The sequence below is a fragment of the Hylaeus volcanicus genome, chromosome 4 (genome assembly GCF_026283585.1).
Source record: "Hylaeus volcanicus isolate JK05 chromosome 4, UHH_iyHylVolc1.0_haploid, whole genome shotgun sequence".
NCBI lineage: Eukaryota > Metazoa > Arthropoda > Insecta > Hymenoptera > Colletidae > Hylaeus > Hylaeus volcanicus.
This window is the reverse complement of record NC_071979.1, coordinates 17,203,559-17,227,557: the sequence shown is the minus strand read 5'-3', so window position 1 is coordinate 17,227,557 and position 23,999 is coordinate 17,203,559. Positions and strand designations below refer to the sequence as shown.

The 23,999-nt window shown below is 39.0% G+C and overlaps 1 protein-coding gene across 1 annotated transcript in view; it reads left to right on the top strand.

Annotated features, from left to right (window-relative positions):
* The window catches only part of LOC128875209 (head-specific guanylate cyclase), a 49,713-nt gene extending 31,467 nt beyond the window's left edge, over positions 1-18,246 (top strand). The window contains exons 4-11 of the mRNA XM_054120596.1: positions 13,146-13,491; positions 14,894-15,275; positions 15,637-15,816; positions 16,472-16,610; positions 16,747-16,913; positions 17,240-17,383; positions 17,515-17,669; positions 17,797-18,246. Coding sequence (XP_053976571.1) covers positions 13,146-13,491; positions 14,894-15,275; positions 15,637-15,816; positions 16,472-16,610; positions 16,747-16,913; positions 17,240-17,383; positions 17,515-17,669; positions 17,797-17,995 — 1,712 coding nt within the window. The 3' untranslated portion in view covers positions 17,996-18,246. The remainder of the gene's footprint in view (positions 1-13,145; positions 13,492-14,893; positions 15,276-15,636; positions 15,817-16,471; positions 16,611-16,746; positions 16,914-17,239; positions 17,384-17,514; positions 17,670-17,796) is intronic.
* Positions 18,247-23,999: the final 5,753 nt, after the last annotated feature.

Here is a 23,999-nt window from a genome sequence, read left to right as displayed (position 1 = left end):
GTTCTGAGAATTTGAAGCGACGTGAATTCACGTCAGCGGTCGCGAATGTGTTAACAAAGTACCCGTATACGTTAGATGTTAGATAAAGTTTCTCGAATTGAAAGTGGATAGTGAAGAATGAACACTCATGGTCTAAAAAATGTACACAATTCAACAGTTAATAACTATTTTTAAAATACGAATCTGAATAAAAGTTGGCTAATGCGTCTGACCAATACTGGTTATTACTACTTTTTCTCGAACAATGATCACAATGATACATTATCTGGTTTCGACTATGTCCCCACCTTGTAACTAGTTTGAACTAGTCGAAACAGATAATACCGTATCACCATCAATGTTTAGAAACACCAACCCGAGTAGAACTATCGAGTAATAGACAGACATGCTAGCCAAGTCGTGTTCAATCGCGTGCTTACTCGAAGAATTTACAAAGTCATTTTTCTCGAAAACAAAGCTTCCTGCGAAAAACTTTCATTTGGTAATTTCCAACCGTTTCCTCATGTAGAATCACCACCATTTGTTCAGTTAGCTCCTATTTAATTTAACCCTTTTATTTGCCTGAACTACGATATAACTTTGTACACCTCCGACATACTTGAAATAGAAACGATAGAATTTTTAGATTCGTTAAAACTATAAAAGTGTTCAGTTTTTTGAGTTTATGACCAAACACATTTTATTTAACATAAATTCTTTTCAGATAAAGTGACAAAATATGACTACTTCTAATAATAATGAGCGTAACAATAAAAATTTAAGAAACATAGTAAGTTCGAGAAAGGAAAATTTGAACGAGTTACAAAAATATTTCTAGAGGACACACGGTGGAGCTGAATTCGTATAAATCCGAGCCAATGTATTCGTGGTTGTATTGTTGCTTCGTCTGACCCATCTACATTGCTCGAAGCGTTGGAAACATTCATTGTTGGAATAATAAAGCTTGCGTTGAAAGCGAAACAAAGTACACTAGTTTATTGTATTTTTATTTACCATTGTTTGGAGCGTTGCAGTGGCAAATCAAGAACGCACGATGATTATTGGCGTTTCGCCGTTTTCCGAAGCCGTACACGTTAAATCTTCTCTTGTCTAGAGTTGAACAGTTATGCGATACTTCGCGGGCTTCGTGTTCCGCGCTCTGAGGCAATAAGGCGAAATAGCAATGCTTATAGGTTGTACTCGCTGTTGCTTTACACAAGTGCTTCGCAACTATTTTTGCATCGTGGCCCATTTACAAGCTGTATTTATCTATGTTAATTCGTAAAAACAATGGTACAATAATTCTCCATTAACAATATTTAACCCCCTATGGACCCGTGTAACTTCCAGATTACATGCTAATATATCGAGTTCCAAATGGTATTATTTTACTAAATAATTTTAGTTTCTTCACAAGCTGACGTATACGTGTTCATTATATAATGTGTCTGATAACCAATAACAATATTGATGGCGGTTGTCCGCACCATCAACCTGAAATATCAAACTAATCCCTTGCAATTTGTTTGCAGAAAAAAGATTTGCCCTATAGAAGGTTAATATTACACAATAAAATTTGGTACTTTCACTTCCAGTCCCTTCTACTTGTATTTCCTACCTGAACAAGGTTGATAAAGTAAACCATCGCCTGTGTATTTTATCGAAGCACACATTTAACGATGTCGAGCGACGACATGAAAAGGGCGTCTAAAACAAAATCGACATTCTCTATAAGAGCGACTCCGCGACCACATGCTCAAAGACATTTTCATCCCTCTCGTCAGACGAACCAACACTGCGTCAGTTAGCAGATTGTTCGTCATCTCATTCGAAACTGAATCGAATACAATTTATTTCATATCTCGAGGAACTATCTCTCACACGTCTCAAATGTCGCTCAATCTCTATAACGGGAAGGTAAAAATTGAAGCTCAACGAATGGAGCGAGCCCTATTCATTCGTAGAGACCGAGGCTAATTTCGTCGGGGGCTTCTCTATCTCCCCGCAATTCTCCTTTAAGCGTCTTCGAGCGCTTTACTCTTTCACACGGGCGTTGATAACGCGGGATTCGTTAATACAGGCTTGACCGAGTTTTTAATTGAATGACCGCAGAATAGCGCGAAAACCAATCGATACGTACCCTCGCGAATATAAAATATTCAGCGGCGCTCCATCTTGGTAACAGGGGCACAATGTGTAATCCTCTTTTATCCGTTCCTCTCATTTTCACCAGTCATCGTCGAGAGATCGATGAGCTGCGACGAGGCCAAGAAGAAAAGCGCTTGATTTACGGATAATAAGGTCTCGCATAAAAATTATGCGACGGTGTTTTCATCCTCGTTTCGAGTGACAATTTTGACGCTTCGCGCGAGTAATTATCGCAGTCGATTTGATCGAGATGAAAATTGTCACTTGATAGCTGGAATTAGCGTGTAATTGGGGGAATGCGCACTCGAATCCGGTGTAAAAAGTTTGTCAATCGAAAACGGATATCGCTGCTTTATCAGAGGGATGACTTGATTACTTGAATCCTGAGACGCAATTTTCATTTAATAACGGACTCTGTGGAAAATGTTGTCGACTAAATCTGGGAGTAAGTGTTAATTGGAGAGACGATTTCGTTACTTGAACTCGGTGTGAAAAAATTAATATTAATGATAGAGGATGAAATTTCATCCGCTTAAGGACCACGCCCAAATATACTCGGGCGGCTATTATGTGCCGAATATCCCACTCCCGAGATAACTCGTACAAACTTTACCTACAGAAAATACTACTCCTGAATATACTCGGGTGACAATAAATACGATTTCTGGTATGTAGAAGCGCAGATTACAGATGGCCAACCCTGTGTAAATTTTTGTACAGTGTACGCGAATTGTTTTAATTTTATTTTCACATATTTGTATTAGGATTAATGTTACCAAAATTAATCAGCTAACTATTAATATATATGTTCAGTAAGTAAAATTCATTCATAAAAAGAAATCTGTAATTTTTTCCATTTTTTAATTTTGTAATGATTACTGAAGGGGTTAAAAGAAGAATTCGTTGTATTCTGCGAGTCGCTAGCTCTGAACAAACACAAGCAGTGTTTACGTTTATTCAGCTCCGCGAACTGTTAATTCGTGCACCCGTCGGTTCCTAACGAGAGCGATAAGACACGCAGGCGGAATGAAATTTCATCCTTTATCAAAAATGAAAACTTTCGTATTCATTATTGTCATCTCCATGTGGAAATTTTCTATGGATCGGCTTAGGATATTTCAACAATTACTAGCGAGTAGTTCAAAGTATTTCAGAAATTATTCGAGTGGTATTTACTAAAACATAAAATGAAGACGTGTTATTTTCATGGAAAATTTTTTGAAAACACTTTTTCGTACATCCAATAATTTTGGTAACATCAGAAGGCTAAAACTTTGGAGGGTAGATTCACCCCTTAAACTTGAGTTACTGTAGTCATAAAAGAATACGTACCCTTCACTTTAAGTCGCTCTATAAACTTGCAACGTTTCGTCAAAATTGGGGAGGACCTTTCACGGGTGGCCCTCGTCAGAATATTTTAGATCTAGGCTTGTTTAATGGCAGTGTACAATAACGAAGTTTACGATGTTATTAAAAGTCGAAGTTTTGATATTCCAAGAACGTAACAGATGAGGTTCTTGTTTGCTACGATTCCAGACTTATCAGGCGAAGATCCTTCTTGCGTATCGATTTATGCGACGAATTCGAACAGAGGAGCGTCGGTGGCCATCCGAGAATGAAGAGTGAGCCTCTCTTTTGGGGTTTTTATTAACAAGAAACACTCTCGAGGCCGAGGGTCGAGTGTGGCCGCTTGTCAGCAATTTTGCAGAACTTGCTTACTCGGAGGTCCTTAGCGCTGTGTCAACATCCGGTTCCAGCGTGAGCAATTTTGCTGAGTCACGTGTTGCTTAGTCCGAATACGCTCGTAACGAAGATGGATTTGACCAGGGACGTAGAGGAGAATTGACAATCACTTTCGTCTTTGGTTAATTATAAATTATTAGAAAGTGACGATACCTAATTAAACAGTGAGTGTAAATATATGCACTTACGCATCTTCTGATAGTCTGATGAGGTGTCTTATCAAAATTATGCTCATTTTAAGCTGTTGATTAACTATCTTTTATCTTTTATAAGTTATAATATCACTCATCTTCGATTGCACCGCGCTAATCGTAAGGTCGTGCGGATCGAGATTCCCCCTAAACGGTTCTCGCGATACACGTGCCGAGATATTCGAAGTGTAGCCGCCTGGCTCGTAATTACGCGTAGAAATGCAAATTCGCGATAACGCGAAAACACCGGGCAACTATGCCAGACACGCGCGACGGTATCTCGATGATCCAGTCCTAACGAGATCGTCTCGTAGCGAGACGTGTGGCACACGATTGCGCAAGAAAGTTTCCGCGGCGCTGTAATGGGAAACGATACGTAATTTCGAACGTTTCAGATTAACGAACTCGCGTGACAACATCGCGTTTACGTTACAGAATCGCCTGTCGGGCCATGTAACGCCTATTATATTTTACACTACACTCGGTTCAGACTGCGCTGGGAAGGCGATATGAATTCTCGTTAATGGAATTCATTGCTTGTTCTAATTTTATTTTTTTTATTGGAGCTTTCGAATCTCAAAAGAGAGATTTATTTGCTTTACATGTTGTTAACAATATATGTATATGTGGTACTAGGATATGTTGACGTGTGTGAAATTATACATTAATATTACAGTTCTTCAAGAAGTACTGCATGAACCAAAATTTCGACCAAGTATAACTAAGGTCCACTCTAGTAGGCACTGCCAGACAATGTCATCAATATTCTGATCTTTTTGGCGATACTCTTTGGTTCTGTACTCTTTCATGATATAAAGATCGATGTAGAACTTAATGAAACAGATAAAAATGAAAATAAAACAAAGAATAAGCGCGACTGCTACATAATTATACGGAGTATCATCTCAAGGCTTTCTGGCCAAGTTTCAACCTTGCTTGCCCGCCAACCTCGAACGTTTCACGCGAGTAGTCAGTTCTCGACACATTTAGTCGTCTCGTTTCGAGTATAGCTTCTCCCGTCGACCTTACTGTCATCTCCGTGAAGGAAGTGCACGAAGTGAGACTACGAATTCGACCAAGACCTCCTTCTCCTTAGTCGAAAAGTAGGACGAACGCGCGTCCGACAAAACTGAATATTTCATCGACGAAACATCAAGAGATAAGAGAGCCCAGGAAGTGAATTGCATCCACTCCGTTTATCATATCGTTTTTGAAATTCTACGTTGTGCAAGAAAAGCGTGAGAATAGCGATAACGCGTCCTATAAATGTTGAAGGATGCCATAGTGGTACAAGAAAGTTGAGATATATTTGGTAAAAGGCTCGCTACGCAGTGAGTCGTAAAATTATTGACGCAGAATAAGGAAGAATAAGTTAATAATAGTTGGATGCAATGAAAAGTACATTTTTGTGCTGTAACAATTCGATTTCCCCAAAAATACAGGATGACGCAGCTAAACTGTTATAGAGCGATAATGCTTGAACTATCGTAGGTACATAAGAATCTTACAGGAAAAAGTGAGAAGGTTCGAGGAGGCCAATCTTATATAGACTTGAAGGTTATGCATGGATAGATTTAACTCTTCAACGATAATGTATATACGAGATACGAATCCCGCTGATACGTTGCGTGATACTTAAGTAAAGACTTAAGTAAAAGACTGCAACATACTTGCACAAAATTTGCGAAATTCGCGAAATAACCCTGATAGTAGACAAAGAACAATATCTTTTTCTTATAATTTTTTCACACAATCTTACGACGAAGTATTACTATACAGGGTGTATTTTTTGTATTCACAATAATGTGGGCATTCTCACTGTGTAACTGTTTATCTGCCTCACCGTGTATATCTGGCGTCTGTGTTTGTCAGTTCTTCCTCATATCGATGAGTGGCAACTTTAATGAAACGATAATTTCGCTCAAAGGAGGTAATTTTCCTGTATAAATTTGTTCATACCCTCTATCGTGTAGCGAAGAACTTGCTTTTAGTCCAGTAAAAGCAAAAAGCTGTTGAATCTGCGAGGGTCGATTTCACCCCTTTGAAGTGAATTCGGGCAGATAGAGGAAATTTGCTTATAATGTATCAAGATACCTTCTATGCATGTTCAAAATTTCATAATCGAACTTCCTTCTTAGCGAGAACTCAAGTAATCAGCTATCGAGATTTGCTGAGGCTAACTAGAAAGTCAGTTAATCCTTTCTTTAATTACACGATGCACTCCTGCTCGAAACGATAATTACTGTGTTCAACTGTTAATAGATGATATCTGTACAATGGAGTCGCAATACTAACACACTGGAAACCTCCGAGAAATCTCGATACTTTCAGCTGATCCATTTAAAGCAGTTTCCATCGAAGTTGTACGACCTTAATTACGATTACAAGATGTCGTAATCACGAGTTTAAATAATTGCATCATTTAAAGTTCACTTAAACGCTTTTACGACGGCCTATTTCCCCGTTTTACGTTTCTACAAAGATCGAGTGACGGTAGCGCATTACTCGATGATCTACAGCGGCATTAATTAAAACGCCGGAACGGTTTGTAAAAGTAGCCAATATTGTTCAAGAGTGCTTCGAAACAAGTTACTGCAATTATCGTTCCCAGTTAACCGTGATAGACATTTATTGTGCTTGATGGTGGTTGTGAGTTGAGCAAACAGAACTTTTTAAGCTATAACTCTGTGAACACGGAACTATGACCGGAGTACGATATAATTTACAGTACGTATCTAAACTTGCCACTGTGTACAGCTCGGTGATGAAATTCGACGCTGTAATGGAGCGACCTAATTCATGCTTTTTGCCTTCCACTTTAGTTAATTATGTTGATGCCGGCGTTCGCAGGTAAATGTGAGAAAAATTTGTTTGGACAATACCAGGCTGGAAATATTACAGGCAAAGGGACACCTCCGTTTATCGATTCACTCAAATATGAATAATTTGTTGCCGGAACAAGGACTACTTCGGGATTATGTAATATATAATATGACACTAGATCACTGTGGTTTTAACAAAGAGTAAACAGACTCTATTCAATTATTAGAAACTTTCCGGTATAATTCGCTCGAGGTGTGAATACAATGTGAACTGCTGGCGTTCTGACTTTGTCTTAACGCGCTCTTGCTCGCATGGGAACAATACGTTAAGACTTTGGCAAAAGTCGTTGATTTAAAATCATATATGTATGTGGCCTATGTTTACCAGACAATAACACCGATTGTTTCAAATGTCAATGATAACAGGTGTTCGTATTTAAATTCAAGGCAATCTAAACAGTATAAGTAATCTGTTTGATATATGCATTCAGTTATTGTAAGTTTATTCGTTATCAGGACGCATGTGTTACATTCAATTCTGAAATGGCATAAGCTGAGTGATTCCTAGACGTATGTCCCTAATAAAGCCACAAATTCCCCTCGATAAAGTCACCACAACGATCAGAAACCTGAATCTGCGTGATAATACACACCACTATGATCCCAAACGACGGGTCTTAATGATCCAACGAGATTCCTGGGTTACCATGTTCGACGAGATGCGATATACGTAGCCAGGTGGGGTTCCGGCCGATCCTTCATCTTCGAGGGCATGTTAACCTAATTTGCATTCGGTTGTCGAGTGCTGTAGTTACAGTGGAGCATGCTCGCCGAACGTCCCATTAATCATCATGGACAATCAATATGCACGGTAACGCATTCAGGTTCGACTTCCACGTCGGAACTTATCAACGATTTCCGTCACCGGCGTCCAATCCTGTCGACGACATATACCGTTCTCTGATCAGTAGAATTCGAGGAAACCTTGCTTCCCTCGACACTGATGCTTCGTTTTAAACACAGAAATCATTAAATTTGCTCTCTGCAGACTCTCGTGAACGACGTGTCGAATATAAATTCTGTTTAGACCCTCCAGAGCAAGTTCAAACATTTTATTGCCAATATGTAAGGGTGTCTACTTAACTCATTGAGACATACGATTATAAAATAAAAATAAAATTCAAGCTGCACAGAAGAACAGTGTCAACAACTTGCTAACGCGTTTTGACTTGTATACATTTTTTATTCCACTTTTAGCGTTAGTTCATAGTATTGCCACATGAATGACAAACTTTAAATAAAATAGTAAAGCTAAGCAAAAGGTGGGATAGTTTTTAACTCATTTCTAACTTCAAAGAGTTAAATCCTCTTGGAGGTTGGGGGTGAAAAGTACCTTTCTTTCAATTTTGTTATTTGTATCGTTTCTTGTAATAATGTAATAAGAACTTTAAATGAATAAAATAAATAAACGCATTTGGAGAGCTTTATATAATCGTGTTTAGTACAAAATTCAATTTGGAATCCGTACCATTCTCGGTAAAATTAGTAACTCGGTTTATCGAATAATTTCGTAATTTTATACAGATCGCGATTGTAAATGATTTCCAGAATAAATTAAACGGTAAATGTATTAACGGGATAATATATCATTAACTTAGCTCATTTATCGTTGCATCTAGTAAATTCATTTACTGATTACATTTGATAAACAAATTAAAACAATCGTTCGATTACGGGGATACGTTTGATAATAAGAACAATTACCGTATTTGCAATGAATTATTAATTCACCGCAGATAAAAGCGTGTGTAATGAATAAGGAACGTATGAATAATTTTAATTGCAACCGTACGATATATCAATGAGATATTTAAACTAGTTCGCACGTATCTCGACGTATATAAATCCTCGAGAATATTTGTTTCAAACTCCGGTAATGTATACTTTGAGTGTATTATTTCGCGTGGAAGTAGAATGCAGTAATAATTCAGCTCATTGCGCGTTCAACTCAAATTTTAATTAAACTTTCGTGATAATATAGAAAACCACATTGTTTGAATGATTAAATTGTGTTAAATATAAAAGTATTTTAATTGCTTTTACGGGTACATCGATAATTCATACTGTTTGAATTAAGTTCGTCTATATCGTGTTAAATTTAATTGGATAAAAAAAAAGGTAGGATCAAGTTATAAGAGGATTCACAATTTTATTAAAAAATGCACGAGAAAAGCTTTATTCAGCTTCGAGCGACAACAAATTGGAAGTGCTAAATATTCACAAGCTTTCAAGGGAGTCTAGGGTTGCTCGAAGGTAAGAAGGCTGAATGCAACCATTTTCGTTAGTGGATATAGAGGATACGAAAAAAGGGATGTCTGCCATACGCCTTGTCCCCCGTAGCGTGATCATCCGCCATTACTGGCAACGATCGGAGGAAAAAAGGATAGTTGCGCAAGAGTAGCACGAGATCGTTCTTCAGAGTCGGTGAAGCGCAAAAAGGAGTTTTCGTGCGACGGTGATGGAGCCTCTGAGAGTGCCTTGAGTTACTTCGCTTCGAAAAGGCGCGCGTGTCAGACCATTTCTACTATTGACTCCCCAGAGCGTCGCACACAATTCCGATTCTATGTTCGATATACGGTACCGTTCGAGCAAAAGAAATTTATCGAAACAGATTGTCGCCGTTCCAGCGGGGATACAAATCTTCCAACTTTTATTACGGTGAAACAAAAGTTATCGTTCTTGCTCGAAGTATTTAATCAATTTCTGTCCATGCACGTATTATTCAAGTTCACTCAAGAAATAAGAAGGTCAAACAAGGTTAAATCAATAGTTGTAAATCTCGTATTAATTTTGGGTCAGGTACACTTCGCTATTTTTTTACACAGAACACATTACACTGTTGAATTCTGCCACGACAAATTTAATAATTCAATTTGTAAAAAAGAAATGATCTATTCTGAAGGAACGTGACTTATTAGTATCATGTCGAAAGTGCATCTCCCTGTGTATCCCTTCTGGCAGTGATTTGATTTCGTTAAGGGCGGAGAATCGTCGCTATGGATGCCCATCGATCCACGTAACAGCAGAAGCACGGTGAATCGATTTCCCAAAGTGTTCCATCTCGACGCATTGTCCCAATTTAATCAGGCGTGAATATCAACGTTTTCCCGATTCGGTTGCACCGAACGGCTTCATCGAAATCGTTCCACCGAATAATCGAAGCGCAGAACCGTGCAAACCTTTTCCTGCGTTACACGATCGACAGATGATCACGCGAGTTTCGCTCTCCTCGCCTTATCTCACGTGTTTATCTAGAGACGCGGTAGCGTCTCGACGCCAAGTACATACGCGCTTACATGAGTCTTCTCCATTGTTCTTGCGTTCTCCATGGAATCAACCCCCTGGGGTGGAGTATACTTGGCGTTAAGGTACACTTGGTGCAAGCTAAATGGCAACCGCATATTGATTATCGCGTACTGGCAGTGACATTCGGTGGGAAATAGTACGCACGGGTATTAGAACGACCCCAGTTAGACCGCGTCGATTTCCGGATTTGCAAGAGAGCTAACCGCTGGTTTATCGCGATTGGAATCCATCGGGTCGTTTATCGACCACGCTCGAGGTTGTGCGCGTAAACTTTTATCGCAGGTTCGTAGGACGTTTGGCGTGCGCGCCGGTGATTTCAACGTTGAACCTCCACGGAGCGGTTAGATGGAACAAGAACGAGAAACCACGATGGAAATCGCGTTTACGGTCAGTTGTCGGATAACTATAATTGAATGAAACCGTACTGATCGTAGTTAGGCGTTTACACACTATTACACTGTACATTTGGATGTACACATTTCTATTATCAAGTTCGAGTAAACGTTTATGCTTTTTTCCCCTGGGTTTGTCCGACAGCGTCTTATTTTTAAAACTCGTGGAAGTGGAATCGCGCGAGATTAGAAACGCTAGCACGTACAACGATTGGAATTTGCATTTGGTTTTTTTTTTTGTTTCATTTCTGGGACCAGGGAGATTCGAGTAATTCGTCGTTGGTTGCCTCGTCAGCGGAATTACGGTTCCCATTCAGCGCTTTGCAACGAACTGGTCGATCGATCGAGAAACTGAAACGGTATTATGCTCGTCGTTCTTTTATTGTTTTTTTTTCTCGGCGAGAGATATTAGTCGAACATCCTGATTCGAAGATATTAAATCTCCTTTCGGTTATGGAGAAAATTAACGACTTTAAAAATTGAAAGGTTTCTGAGATCTTCTTTGGAAGAAATTGTTAGAAACTAAGAGATATGTTAGATTTGGAAGAAATTTTTAGAGTTTAATTGTTAGAGATTAGAATGCTTAGGATGGAGATAAGAGAATTTCTGATCATAAAGGCACTGTGAGGAATATGAATGCTATTTCGCAAAAATAATTTACAATCATTTTTAGAACACTTGAAGCTTTGAAACCCCTTTTCCTTTTTTCAGAACATGTCAATTTCTATTTCCGAAGAATCAGTTTTTGAATGTTCGAAATAAAGCATTGCTCGTGGAACAGGGGCGATCAAACAGTAAACTGGAAAATCCAGACTGCAGGCGAGGGAACTTCGGCCAACTCGTATCGGACGTAATGTCTCGTAAAGTAATTTCACACACCGAAGAAAAATAACATTCTAGATGTCTATAAGAAGCAGTGATACGTTTCCTTTCATGTCCCAAGGATTCGTTCACTCGTCTATGAAAGATTGTTCAAACCTACCTTCACATCGTGTGATAGTAACAAACAATTCCAAATACATGTTGCATTTGTGAAACTATTTTAGTGTGTGTAGCGAACCTATTTTTGAAGTTAAATTTACTGTAGCCTCCAGGATCAAACAATTGCATGGAGCAGTGAAAAGTCGTACGTAAGTGGGAACGTGACAATGCAGACAACGTGAAGTATAGAGTCTGAAACAATTATGAGGTCAGGCTTCCGGAAAATCCAAGAAAAGGTAGCAACTACAGCGACTCAGAGATTTGTTCACGGAAAACAATCGCATTGTCTCTTCCAGATTACACGTTTAGTCTTGTTCTTCGCGTTAGAGTCGAGAAAGCTAGACGATAGGAGTTAAGAATAATAATCACCCCAGGGGAAGAGAGATCTAAACAACTTTTTATGTCAAGAAACTTCTTCAATTATGATATAAATTTAAGATAATAAAAATGCCCTTTGACATCAACAATTTATATTAAAAAATTGAGAATTAAAATGAAGAGAATTGTTAAGCAACGTATCCAGGAGATTTTTAAGTATGAATTCTGGAAATCCTATTTCAACGAAGCTTTATGCAGCTTCTTAGGAAACGTGATCTCCGGATTCTCTAATGTAGAAAAGTATTGAAGTGGAAAAAGTCGGAGGAGTGACACGAGCGTGATAAAATCTCGTCCAGTCTAACCTACACTCAGGCTTATTTGTCACACACATCCTCATCTGTAGAAGATTCCGTAAGAATGGGAGTGCTGATGAGTCTATAGACCTAACCCCGTTCAGTTTCTCCGGCGTTAAACGTGAACTGGGTGGGTAAGAATATTGACCATCGAGAAAGGCGGGACACTTTGTGTGTCGACGATGATATACAAGATGATCCTCAATTCGATGTAAACAGAAACACTACAGACAAATCGTTTACCTATAGATATGAATATTATAAGACCAACATTTTATATGTTTCAACTCAATATTGATATTATGTGAGATGAGATACAAGATGAAGAAACAAAAGCGCACGTTTGAAAGGAGGAGAGAAAACCACTTAATTTAACACAGGTTAGCAAATAAACTATGTCAGAGTAAATTCCGATAATTCGTTACAACATCACAAACGACTAAATTGCTTATTTACGACTTGTTGCATTCGGATAAAGAGCTGCTCTCAGTAGTACTATTATGGGAAATGGGAACACAGTATATAGAATATCTCTTGTGAAAGAAGATCACCCGTTTATTATACTCATTTAGATCTTACACTTCCCTACACCTTCCCAAACCTTGAATCTTTTTTTTTAACATCCAGTATTCAACACATAAAAATTCTCAGTCTTCAATACCTTTCAATTCAATAGAGTAATCCTCTAAAATGAATTCGGTCAATTCCTGGCGACCTAGCTTTAAACCCTGATGATTTGAACTCGTTCGATGAGAAAAGATCAATTCCTCTAAGTGCATGTGCTTCCTGGAGACATGCAATCCGACGGAATCCGAATCAGAGGGAAAACTAATTCCAACGTAACTTTTTCAGATGTAGACGTGAGCACGTTTTTCGATCATCTCGGCCAGGAGCTGATCTACACTGCTTGCGTTGGTCTTCTGGAACGAGCGTTCCGTTGCCTCGGGAACGATCTGACAGCCTTTCTGACCACTCTCGACGGCGTAAACGACGTTGTACAACACCAGTCCGGATCAGAAGCTGAAGCAGAGTTCGTGTGTATCGCTACGCCAGAAGCGATAGAACTCCACTTTACAACCGACCACCCGTCTGTCGCTTATTTGCTGGTCGGTAGCTTGAAAGGCATCGCCAGGCAGTTTTATAACGACAATGCTAACGTGTACATTCTACCTGATCCGTACAATACGAAATTTTTTAGGTAAGAACACTGCTTCACTTTTCAAAAATATAAATCGGTCCTAAGCAAACCAATCTGTTTTGAGTCATCTATATACTAAACATAGGAAAAAAGGAATATCTTGTTCCATTTTACTTCCATGTTTTGTGCAATTTTGTAATGACGCTTTTAACGCGACCTTTTTGTTTACGCAAATCTCGAGATACATGAAACGAAGGCCAACAAAATCCGATCCAAAGGACAGTTTCGAATTATTTTATAAACTGTGATTCGCGATTGTAAAATCACTGTGTTGGTTGCACAACGATTTATTGATCACTCGTTCGCTACGAGTACAACGCGTGTCGCTGCGCTATGATGTTACTCCGAGAAAAACAATATTTAGTGTTTGCTCGCGGGATCGATACCGTATGCACGGACCTCGTGTTACATGAGAGGAATTCAATTTACACGAGGCACGGAAAAAGTTTCAAGAATCGTGGGACTGTAAAGTGAACAAATATTGATCGTCGATACTCACGGGCATTTGCATCGAACACACGCCGCGCTGCCGATTCCCAGCGTCTCATTATACGTCGGAAAGTTATACGTTCAAGTGCAGATTTTCCTTTATTTACGTCTGCCAAGTATCGTCGGCGAAGTATTTCGAGGCAAGTTTCGTAATTGGTGCACGCTCCGATTCAATTAAAAGTTTCTCCCGAAAGGGAGTCTTTCTACAGTACAGGGGGGCCAGCAGCAAGTCGAGCAACCTGTTTGCAGTATCCCATTGCGCTAAAGCGAAAAGGAATCATGGGGAATAAATGGCGAAATGATACCGTAACCAGTAATCGAATACTGAATCGTAGCGTAACATTCTACGAGTGAATACTACTCGAACTCCCAGTTGCTCGAATAGAAAGTGGTTGATATAAATGGAGTCGAAGCACCGTTAGTTGAACACTCTTAGACTATTATTATTTTTGCTCCATGGCAGTATACAACGCAGTTAAAATTTTATTTATACCGATATGGTTTAACCCATTGACATACAAATAAAACGGAACTTGATGCATCTAAAAAATACTATTTAATTTCGCTCAATTGAACAGTAATGTGGAAGCTGAGAAAGAGTACATTCTATTTTGAAATTTGAATTTTTATATAACATTCAATCAGGTTGATACAGAGGCGTTTCATTTGATTCCAATCTCTGTAAAATTGATAAATTGATATCCGAAGTTTGAGTAAATTGTTTTATATTTATAGTATTTACTTGTTCTGTCCAATTCCATTCATCTCCTGCTACATAAGAATCGCCACTGCTTGATATGGGTCTTGGCAGCAGTGAAACATGTGTTGATCATCTTTCATGAATGTTTTACGTCTTTACTTTCATAAGACTTCAGATCTACATATCTCTGATATTTAATGAACCGTTTCGCAGGTATCGCATCACGCCAGAACGTTACAGCGGGCACCTGGCCGTCGATTCGAAGATCGACAACAATCACGACACCGTCTCGTCTCATTTCCGTCCACTCTCGACCGAGGCCACGGACCTCCGCATGGGGGTCGGGAGCTTCTGCAAAGCATTTCCATGGCACTTCGTCGTCGATCGACAATTGGAGCTTGTGCAGCTCGGGGTCGGATTCATGAGGATTTTCGGGCATCATCTGAACCGATTGGGGCGAGAGATATCGACCTACTTCGTTTTCACACGGCCGCGCGGGGTTACTCTGACCTTTCACGAGATACTGAAGCGCGCAAACACGCCTTTTGTGCTGACCCTACAGAGACCGCAGGGCGTCGATAAATACCCCGCAGAGGTAAATGAATAACTTATTCGTATGGAGATCGAGAATATTGTCCTGTCACGTGTATGGCGAGCAAATGCGGCCCATAACGTCGCGTGTGAACGTGTATCACTGTCAGAAATGTATAAAATCCGCACTCTAGTTAAGATAAATGCATAATTACGCCGTAAAAGTAAATTACGAATTATATTCGGTTTACGAGCCAATTTTCTGGAATTTCTTATGAATTTTCCTTCGCTGATATGAAAATCGTATTTCGACGGATGTATTTTTGAGGCCCTTGTTCGCATTTCTTGCTCGAATAGCGTATACATTATCCTTATAGGACGTCGTTTCCTGAATTTTTATATTGATAGGATTTCAATCATTCCAGGGCTTAGAGATGAAAGGTCAAATGGTCCATTGTCCTGAATCGGATTCCATCCTATTCGTGAGCTCGCCATTCCTGAACGGCCTGGAAGGCCTGACTGGCAGAGGACTTTTTATATCCGATATTCCACTACACGACGCTACGAGGGACGTGATTTTGGTGGGGGAACAAGCCAGAGCGCAGGTATAATAAAATTTGCATTCCATTAGAATATCGTTACATGTATGTTTATAAAATTCGTATAGGGGCTACTTATCCGTGTAGCCCTCGTTCGATGATACATTCTGTCCGCGCGATCGATACGACAGAGATTCTATATACAATTGCGCAGTTTCATATTACTGCGAAAATTACATTGCTATAATTTTAATGAGCGTATCGCAATATTTGTCGGTAAATTCGACCCGTTGAGCATTATACATTTTAAAGATCACACATATTACGTTTTCGATGCATGCTGTTGCTGCAAAGGGGGCGCCAGCTTACAGTGCTAGCATTTCAGTTGGCGCCATCGTGCAAAACAGTGGTCGAACTTACACTGCGTCGATACGAGTTACCTACTTCGCTTTTCAAATGTAATAATCATGAATATGCTTTATACATTATATCATAAAACGTAATTCGCTGATCGTGAGATCAATGACTGATTTCTGTTTACTTTTTATGTAATATTTTGACTAACAATTTGATACTCTTTCAACGGTCTATGAGCCGAATATTTGTTCCGCAAACAACTTTGCAAGGCATTTACTTAAATTAGGCAAACTAAAATTATTTAAAATTATAAAAAAATTATATAATATTTTTATATTAATCTATCTACGATAATATTTCGCAGGATGGTCTAAGGAGACGAATGGACAAATTAAAGAGCTCTATAGAGGAAGCAAATCTCGCTGTGTCCGCAGAAAGGGAAAAGAACGTCAGCTTGCTTCATCTCATATTCCCTCCAGATATTGCGAAACGGTTATGGTTGGGTAAGCAATTAGAACTCGATTTCCAGAGTAAACTACAATTTACTTTTCGCATCTGAATATACTTTTCAACTGAAGTTAGGATTATTTGTGGGTGATTTGGAATATTTCGTAAAATAATTGGAATTTGTTCTTCCAGGAGAAACTATCGAGGCGAAAACCTACCCCGAGGTGACGATGCTTTTTAGTGACATCGTTGGTTTCACGGAAATATGTTCCACCGCGACCCCGATGATGGTCATCAACATGCTTCAGAATCTTTACGAGCAGTTCGACTCGTTCTGTGGCCAGTTGGACGTTTATAAGGTACAAGGTTTATATATACTTATAAACGTGACTGAACAGTTAGAATGGTTAAACAAACTAAATATTAAGTTGAGAAATGCTTGCTTGCTTGGTTTTTTAAGTGCATAACAGTCACTTCAGTTATTGCATTGAATCCATATATCACAAAACAATTATCTCTATTTTTCTTGACATTACTTTGCTTTACGTTAGTCTTGTCTTTGGTACACGTATGTTGGGATAAACATCTATAGATGTTTTATTCAGCATGTTCCTCCTCCTCAAAATTTGCTTCACAATTCATAACTATTGATATTATCATTTGTTAACGAAAACGACAATTGCAGGTGGAAACAATCGGAGATGCCTATTGCGTTGCGTGCGGCCTTCATCGCGATACCCATATACATGCACAACAAATAGCTTGGATGGCTTTGAAAATGATACAAGCATGCTCTAATCATTTGACTCACAAGGGTAAACCAATAAGGGTAAGAAGATATTTGTATTCAATTCATAAACAAATAGTATCTACTCCATCTTCAGTTCCACTCGAGAGTAAAGGATTAAGCATTAAGCTTAGAATTGCTAGTTCAATTTCTCATGTATATGATTCGATTAGATGCGCATTGGGATTCACACTGGGATGGTGCTGGCAGGCGTTGTCGGAAAGAAGATGCCCAGGTACTGTCTCTTCGGACACAACGTTACTTTAGCAAACAAATTCGAATCCTTAAGCGAGCCACTTCGTATCCACGTTAGCCCAACGACGTACATGTAAGTAATCCAACATATTCAGAATTGCTCTACCATCTCTTGGAACGAATAATACAGACAATTTTACTCGATAATCCACGTGTCTGCACTCTTACTCCCAATGTTCATAATTGTCTGTTTATGGCAGCTTACTGAAACACCCCGTAACAGGATTCGACCTGGAGTCACGAAGCAAGGAGTTCTTACCTAAGGAATTTTTAGCTAACACCGAGGGACCCTCGTATTTTCTCAACGATTACAAGCACAAGGACGTCGACGTCAGCCTCCCTCTCGATCTTCACATACAGAACGCGATCAGGGAATGCGAACTCGCCGTCAGCATGTAGATATATTCGATTCGAAGCAATCCCGACGAGCGCGCGTCGTTCGAAAATTGTCGCTGTACCAATCGCTACTGTCCGTAATTACAATAACTTCGGCAACATCTATGAATTCACAAAACCGGCACTGTGTAGCGACGCTAATTCTACCAGCCTAACGGTGACCCGCGAGCCGATAATATTTATACGCAGAGTTTTAGATTACAATTATTATATACTTATGACCATATGAGCAAATAAATCTGTATGATAAAGTACGAGACGGTTTTATTTATTCCTCAGCGAATCTGACGCACTGAGAACTCTATGTGCAATTACTTATAATTCGATTCTTGTAGAGCATCATTTAGACTCCACAATAAGAATTGGAATTAGTAAAATGCGTAAACATGTGTCAGAAAGTCATTTTGAAATTGCTCAGATTGCGCACGCGCTTAACTAATATTTAGTTTCCTGGATCGCTCATAGATGGCCGCTCTGTTTCTACAGAGTACGTAAAAACATTAATCGATATTTCGAAATTTTTTTATAATTTATGCATTCTTGTAATTCATATTTTACAGAACTTTTATGAATAAGCGAGAGGAGAACGTCGAGAGTAATAAGATTTGAAATTTTGTCAAATATTAAGTTATAATTCGAGAACACGCGAAAGACAGTTTTAAAACTTGTACGAAAACGAATCTGAAATTTGTACTATTTTGGTAGTATGCAATTCTCAATCTATACAATGTTCTCAATCTGTGACATCTCCTGGTAAAAAATTCATCATTTATAGGTCTATGCATGTTTTATTAATGTCTTCTTCACTCTATCAATTTTTGATTCTAAAAATGGCACCAACTTTTCGTACCTATCTCACGTATAATATTCTGATGTTCCAGTTCTGCATTTAATATTAATTAACCTAAATCGTGCCGTCAACTTATGCACGTCGAATAGTTCGATAAATCTTTGCAATCTTTTATTGTTCTCTCTGACACCACCCTCAAAGTGCACATTACACGAATCACTCCACGCAATCAAGAAACTTTAATTACATGAGTTCCCTCCACATAATTGGTTCGAAGAAGTGAAAATTCGATTCCATGAACAGAACAGAGAGTCCATTAATATCCCCGAAGTGGCTACCACGAGTCTATACAGCATCGTAGTTCTTTCTCCGCTTCCTTAGTATCCCACGCTCCTTTGAAGCCGACCGGCGGCTTTTATTTTTGATAAGGCTCGTTCCAGATACGTATCTCATACCCAACGATTCTTTGTTCGCGAAATAATAGAACTATTTGTATTCTTTACCGAACTGCGCTCTCGACTATCGCTACGGCTTCAACGAGCGTTGTCCGGCTTGCTTTTTCTTTCTTTCCGTGGCTGAGATGAAACTCCGTCGGTGCACTTTCTTCGCGACGTTACTTATTTACCAGGGAATGTAACATTCCTCGGAAAACATCCTCCGTTCCACTTTCCACCCGTCGCTGGCAATTTTCCTTGATTTTTGTTGTTTAACGGCGACGTTCAGAACATCGTTTCGTTCGCATAACCCGCGCCAAAGAAAAGAACTGTTCATTGAGCTCGCTGCTCCAGATTGTCGCGACTTCTTGAAGGAGCGAATAGTTTTCAAATTCGATAGCATATTTATTAAAACTTCCAGATGTTGCATCGAACGGTGAACTAACTTTGTAGAATAAAGTATACGTTTTCATATCACTATTGCATTTCGAGGAAATCTACCTCCACAAGTATTGCTTGGCATAACGAAAGTACAGAGTAGTATTCCTTCCTGAAGTTTTCTTTCAGCGAACTCCCAAGGTATCGTTACATTCGCCCGTACATATTAATTAGATAAAATCGTTGATATTACCAACTTGATTGGCATCAATATTCACGTTCCTGACTTGATAAATTAATGAAATGCACTGCTCAGTGTCGACGTTCCTCGATAATACTTTTCCTCTAGTCTTTGATGCGAAGTACACATTTTCTTAATCGATTATTAAATTTCCGTTTTATTCGAAGAAAATTCAGTTACTGAATGTTACGAGTGAAGACAAGAAGCATTCGTAGAACAATGAAAGTTTGATTGAATTATATACAAAGTAGAATCACCGGTTTAAATATAACATTTGATTAAGCTGACATCCTCCTAGAATAAAGGTTCATTTCAAAGGTCTACAGATATTTCTTACACCCAAACTACTATCCAAGCATTCGTAACAAACAGCAAAGAGGCTTCAGCCACATTTGGGTTAATTTTGATCCGCCAAAATGGCCGCCAGTTCGAGGGCCCAGAATTCCAAGCAGCATCGGGGGCTCTCGTGCGCCATAATGTTCGCATTATTTTAGCAGCTAGGCAAAAAGGAAACAGGAGCAGAGCTTGCTGTAAAACTAAAAAGCCACGCGAAAGGAATCACAAAAGGCCAACACCGCTTTTCCCAGAGTTCCACTGTGTGTGCGCGCATAGTTGTGTCAGCGCTCGCGTGCTTTCTCGCGCTATGTTCGCCTGTGCAAACCTACCTTGCCTATTTCTTATACTGCCATTCATCTGCACCGAGACCCAGCGGCCGGGCAAAGAGAAAGAAAGAAATTAAACATTGGGCCTTCCGGCTACGCCGCGTAATCAAACGCCCGACGAAACTAACGAAGCAGCCGCGGAAAGAGACAGACTCTCGCTGGTATCGAAACACAGGCCCAGGCCGGAAGGAGAGAGACGCCGCGCAGCCATAGCGGAATAATAACTTAGATGACGTGCAATGAAAAGTACACGCGCGGAGACTAAAAACCGAAGAAAAGGAGAAACGGAACTCCTTCCGCTCGCGTGGGTGTTCTTAGAGGTCCGTACAGCGAACAATAGAAATGAATCTTATTAACACATTGGCCGTCGTGTACGGCTGACACGGATTTTCACCGAGAAACTAAGACAATTTATTATTATACGTGAATACGTGAATTTAGCGAGCTTTCAAAAATAAGTACCACAACACAGATTAGATTAAGTAGTTCCAAATGTCTCGAGACAACATTTCAGCTTTGTAGAAATTTACGCGAGTTTTAATCAGCCGAGGCTGAGACAATTTTTTTCAGTTATATATGTAGGCGTGCGATTTTGCCACTACTTTTTCCTGAATTCGCTTTTGTATCGTGGACTGTACTTCGGAGTATGACTGGCACTCAACAGAATTACACCTAATGGCACAAAGTGGACAGAAGGCGGTGGGTCGAAAAGTAAGATGACCGTATCGGGGGAACGTTTACCGAAGGATGGGAGGCGAGGCCGAAGGTAAAAAAGTAAGTTACCGTGGCCGCTGAAAGGAAAATTACTCGGATTACGCTGATCGAGGCGGCAATTTGGGTAATCTCCCCAGCGGGGCTTTGTACGATGACACCCGTTTAGGGCATTGACCAGAAAGTATTCGGGAAAGCAGTCTAGACGTCTTAATGCTCAATGCAAGGACGAGATTACGAAAAAAAAGACTCTCACTTTGTTCGTTTAGCCAGATTGATGAATGTGCGATGTAATTATTTGTCGAATTAGAGAAATGAAGAATGTTGAATGATGTAGAATAAGGTTGACGATTATTTGTTGGTTGTTAGTTTAATATTCGCGAGGAATACTCAATAAACAATTTTCGCGAATGAATGATGGCTTCGATCCAATGGACCGAGAATCGTAATCAACAGATAATTTCTTTGTTCCGAGGCATGATTCAGAACAACGCGAATTCGATAAATATATGAAATTTACAGTATCTCTGCTTTACACTCGAAATGTACATTATTCTGTTTGAATGAACGCATTGTTCGCGAGCCAGCAACTCCTTGCGATAGATTGCTAGACATACACTATTGCATTGACGTAGCAGATTCAAAGGTACAGGCATCGATGGTTAGGCTAGACTGAACGAACATTCGCTGGAACTTTTTTCGTGTTGTTTAAGGGGACTTGCTATAAGGGTGAAATATGGTTGCTATAAGGAGTCTGCGTTATGGTTACGTACACCTCGTAATTATATATTTCTATTGTAAATAAAAGTAAATATTTTCCAACAATGTACATTTCGTATACCATAGAACCTGTAGTATTACGGACAATTAATTAGGCAAAATTGCTGCTTCGTTCCCGCCTGCGACATACTAAAAATTGAATCTCTCTTAATTGGAAATGTAGCTGCAATGCAGCCAACACAAAATTCTGAGGAGAAATATAAACACACTCGCTGCAAATAGTAAATTCAGTAGGATGCAGTATGAGAAGTAATTGCAGTGAAATGAATTTCCTGAAATTACTCAATTTCATGCATATACTGTCTATATAGATTTATATTTTTACGTAACAATGTTTTATCAACATACATAAAATACAATTTCTATCAGTGGGAATATGAGAGAGGAAGAAATTCAAACTGAAGAATAAAATTTTATTTTCTAATGGTATCGACATTTTCTGTTTCAACGAGTCTGTTAATATTCGTTTTTTTTTAGGTGTGATGATGTTCTAGGAAGACACGTGGTGGTTAAATATTGTAGTAGATATTCCGAGTACCTCAGGCTTCATATGCATGGCATTATCCACATTCTCAGCTTAATTACATTCTCGTAATAGCTTGTAACAGTTCCAAGTAAACTACCACTCAGGTTTGCCAAAATCGAAAAGTCATGTAATTTACTTGAACTCCATAAAACCTACTGGTTAATAAACATCACCGGAATGGTCGTTGATAAGAATAAATACTTATTTATTATTTGACATTTTCTAAATCCACGAAAAATGAAAAAAGTACAAGTACCGAGTAATTAATGTTTGGAAAGAATGAAAATTGTTTGTTGAGAGGAAATAGCAGAACACGAACAAAATATAACAAAGCGAGGAAAAGTTGTGAGTCGTAGAGTTCTATACTCAGACGAGTGCGTTAATGAGAGAAAACTTGGGTGGACAGTGAAATTAATCGAAGTAATGAAAGTTCAGCAACTACGAGGGAAAAAGGTCTGTTGGATACTTTGTCCATTTTTCATACTTTAAAGGACTAATTAATGAAATATGGACACTAAATTAGGCACGACATTGTCTAACATAATTATGTCATTACCTTCATGAAGTACAATCCTGGAATAAGAAATTGATTTATAGCATAATAAATTTATATTTATGTAGATAGTATCCTTTTCCTTGATCACCTCAATATCTCAGATGCTTTTAAACGCAAGAAAAATGTGTAAGAATGAAGTCGTGTTTTGACAGGATTCTTTCTTCTGAAAGAGATTTCTTTCTGGATCTAATGGTCATCGGTATTTTTGCAACGTTCTGCAGAAAAGTATATTCTGTTTCATTTTTCTGAGGCTATAATTGCATCATTCAATATCACGAGAATGTTGTTATACGATTTTTAAAATATTTTTTAACGATTTTATAAAATTAGTTTTAAATCAAAGTACTTGTCATATTTATAGTTTGATTTTAAAACTTCATTTCTAAGTTGTCCACCGAAGAAGTATTGCTGCCACGTTACATCCTTTTATTTGCACCAGGATAGTACCACAGCATGTTCCTAGCAGTTTCCGCTATAACTAGGAAGCATACGATACATCGTTTAATGGGACCGCTTACTTTGTTTCAATTAAATCAGATCTTGTTGGATAACTTCAATCTTGCACAACGGTTTCCGCCTCGGAACATAAATGTCTTTCACTCTTCACGTTTCAGTTCTAGGTTAGAGAACAGGACAAGTATGAGACAAGCCTGAAAAATTACCGCAGCTCTACGTCTACTGCAAAGTTTAATTAAGAAACGCTTTGTAATTTATTTTCGCACCTGCATCGTGTACTCGCAGTACCCGAACAGCGGTAATCAGCATCAAACAACCGTCCCGGGAAGAGTTCCAGAAAAAGAAGCTTATCGATTCCCCTTTCAGGAACGAGGCACTCGGGAATATTCATGAAATATAATTCTTCGTTTTCACGAAACTTGCCGTCGTCTTTTTTCTCAATTAAATGTTGGAAGCCCCATCAAACTCAGAAG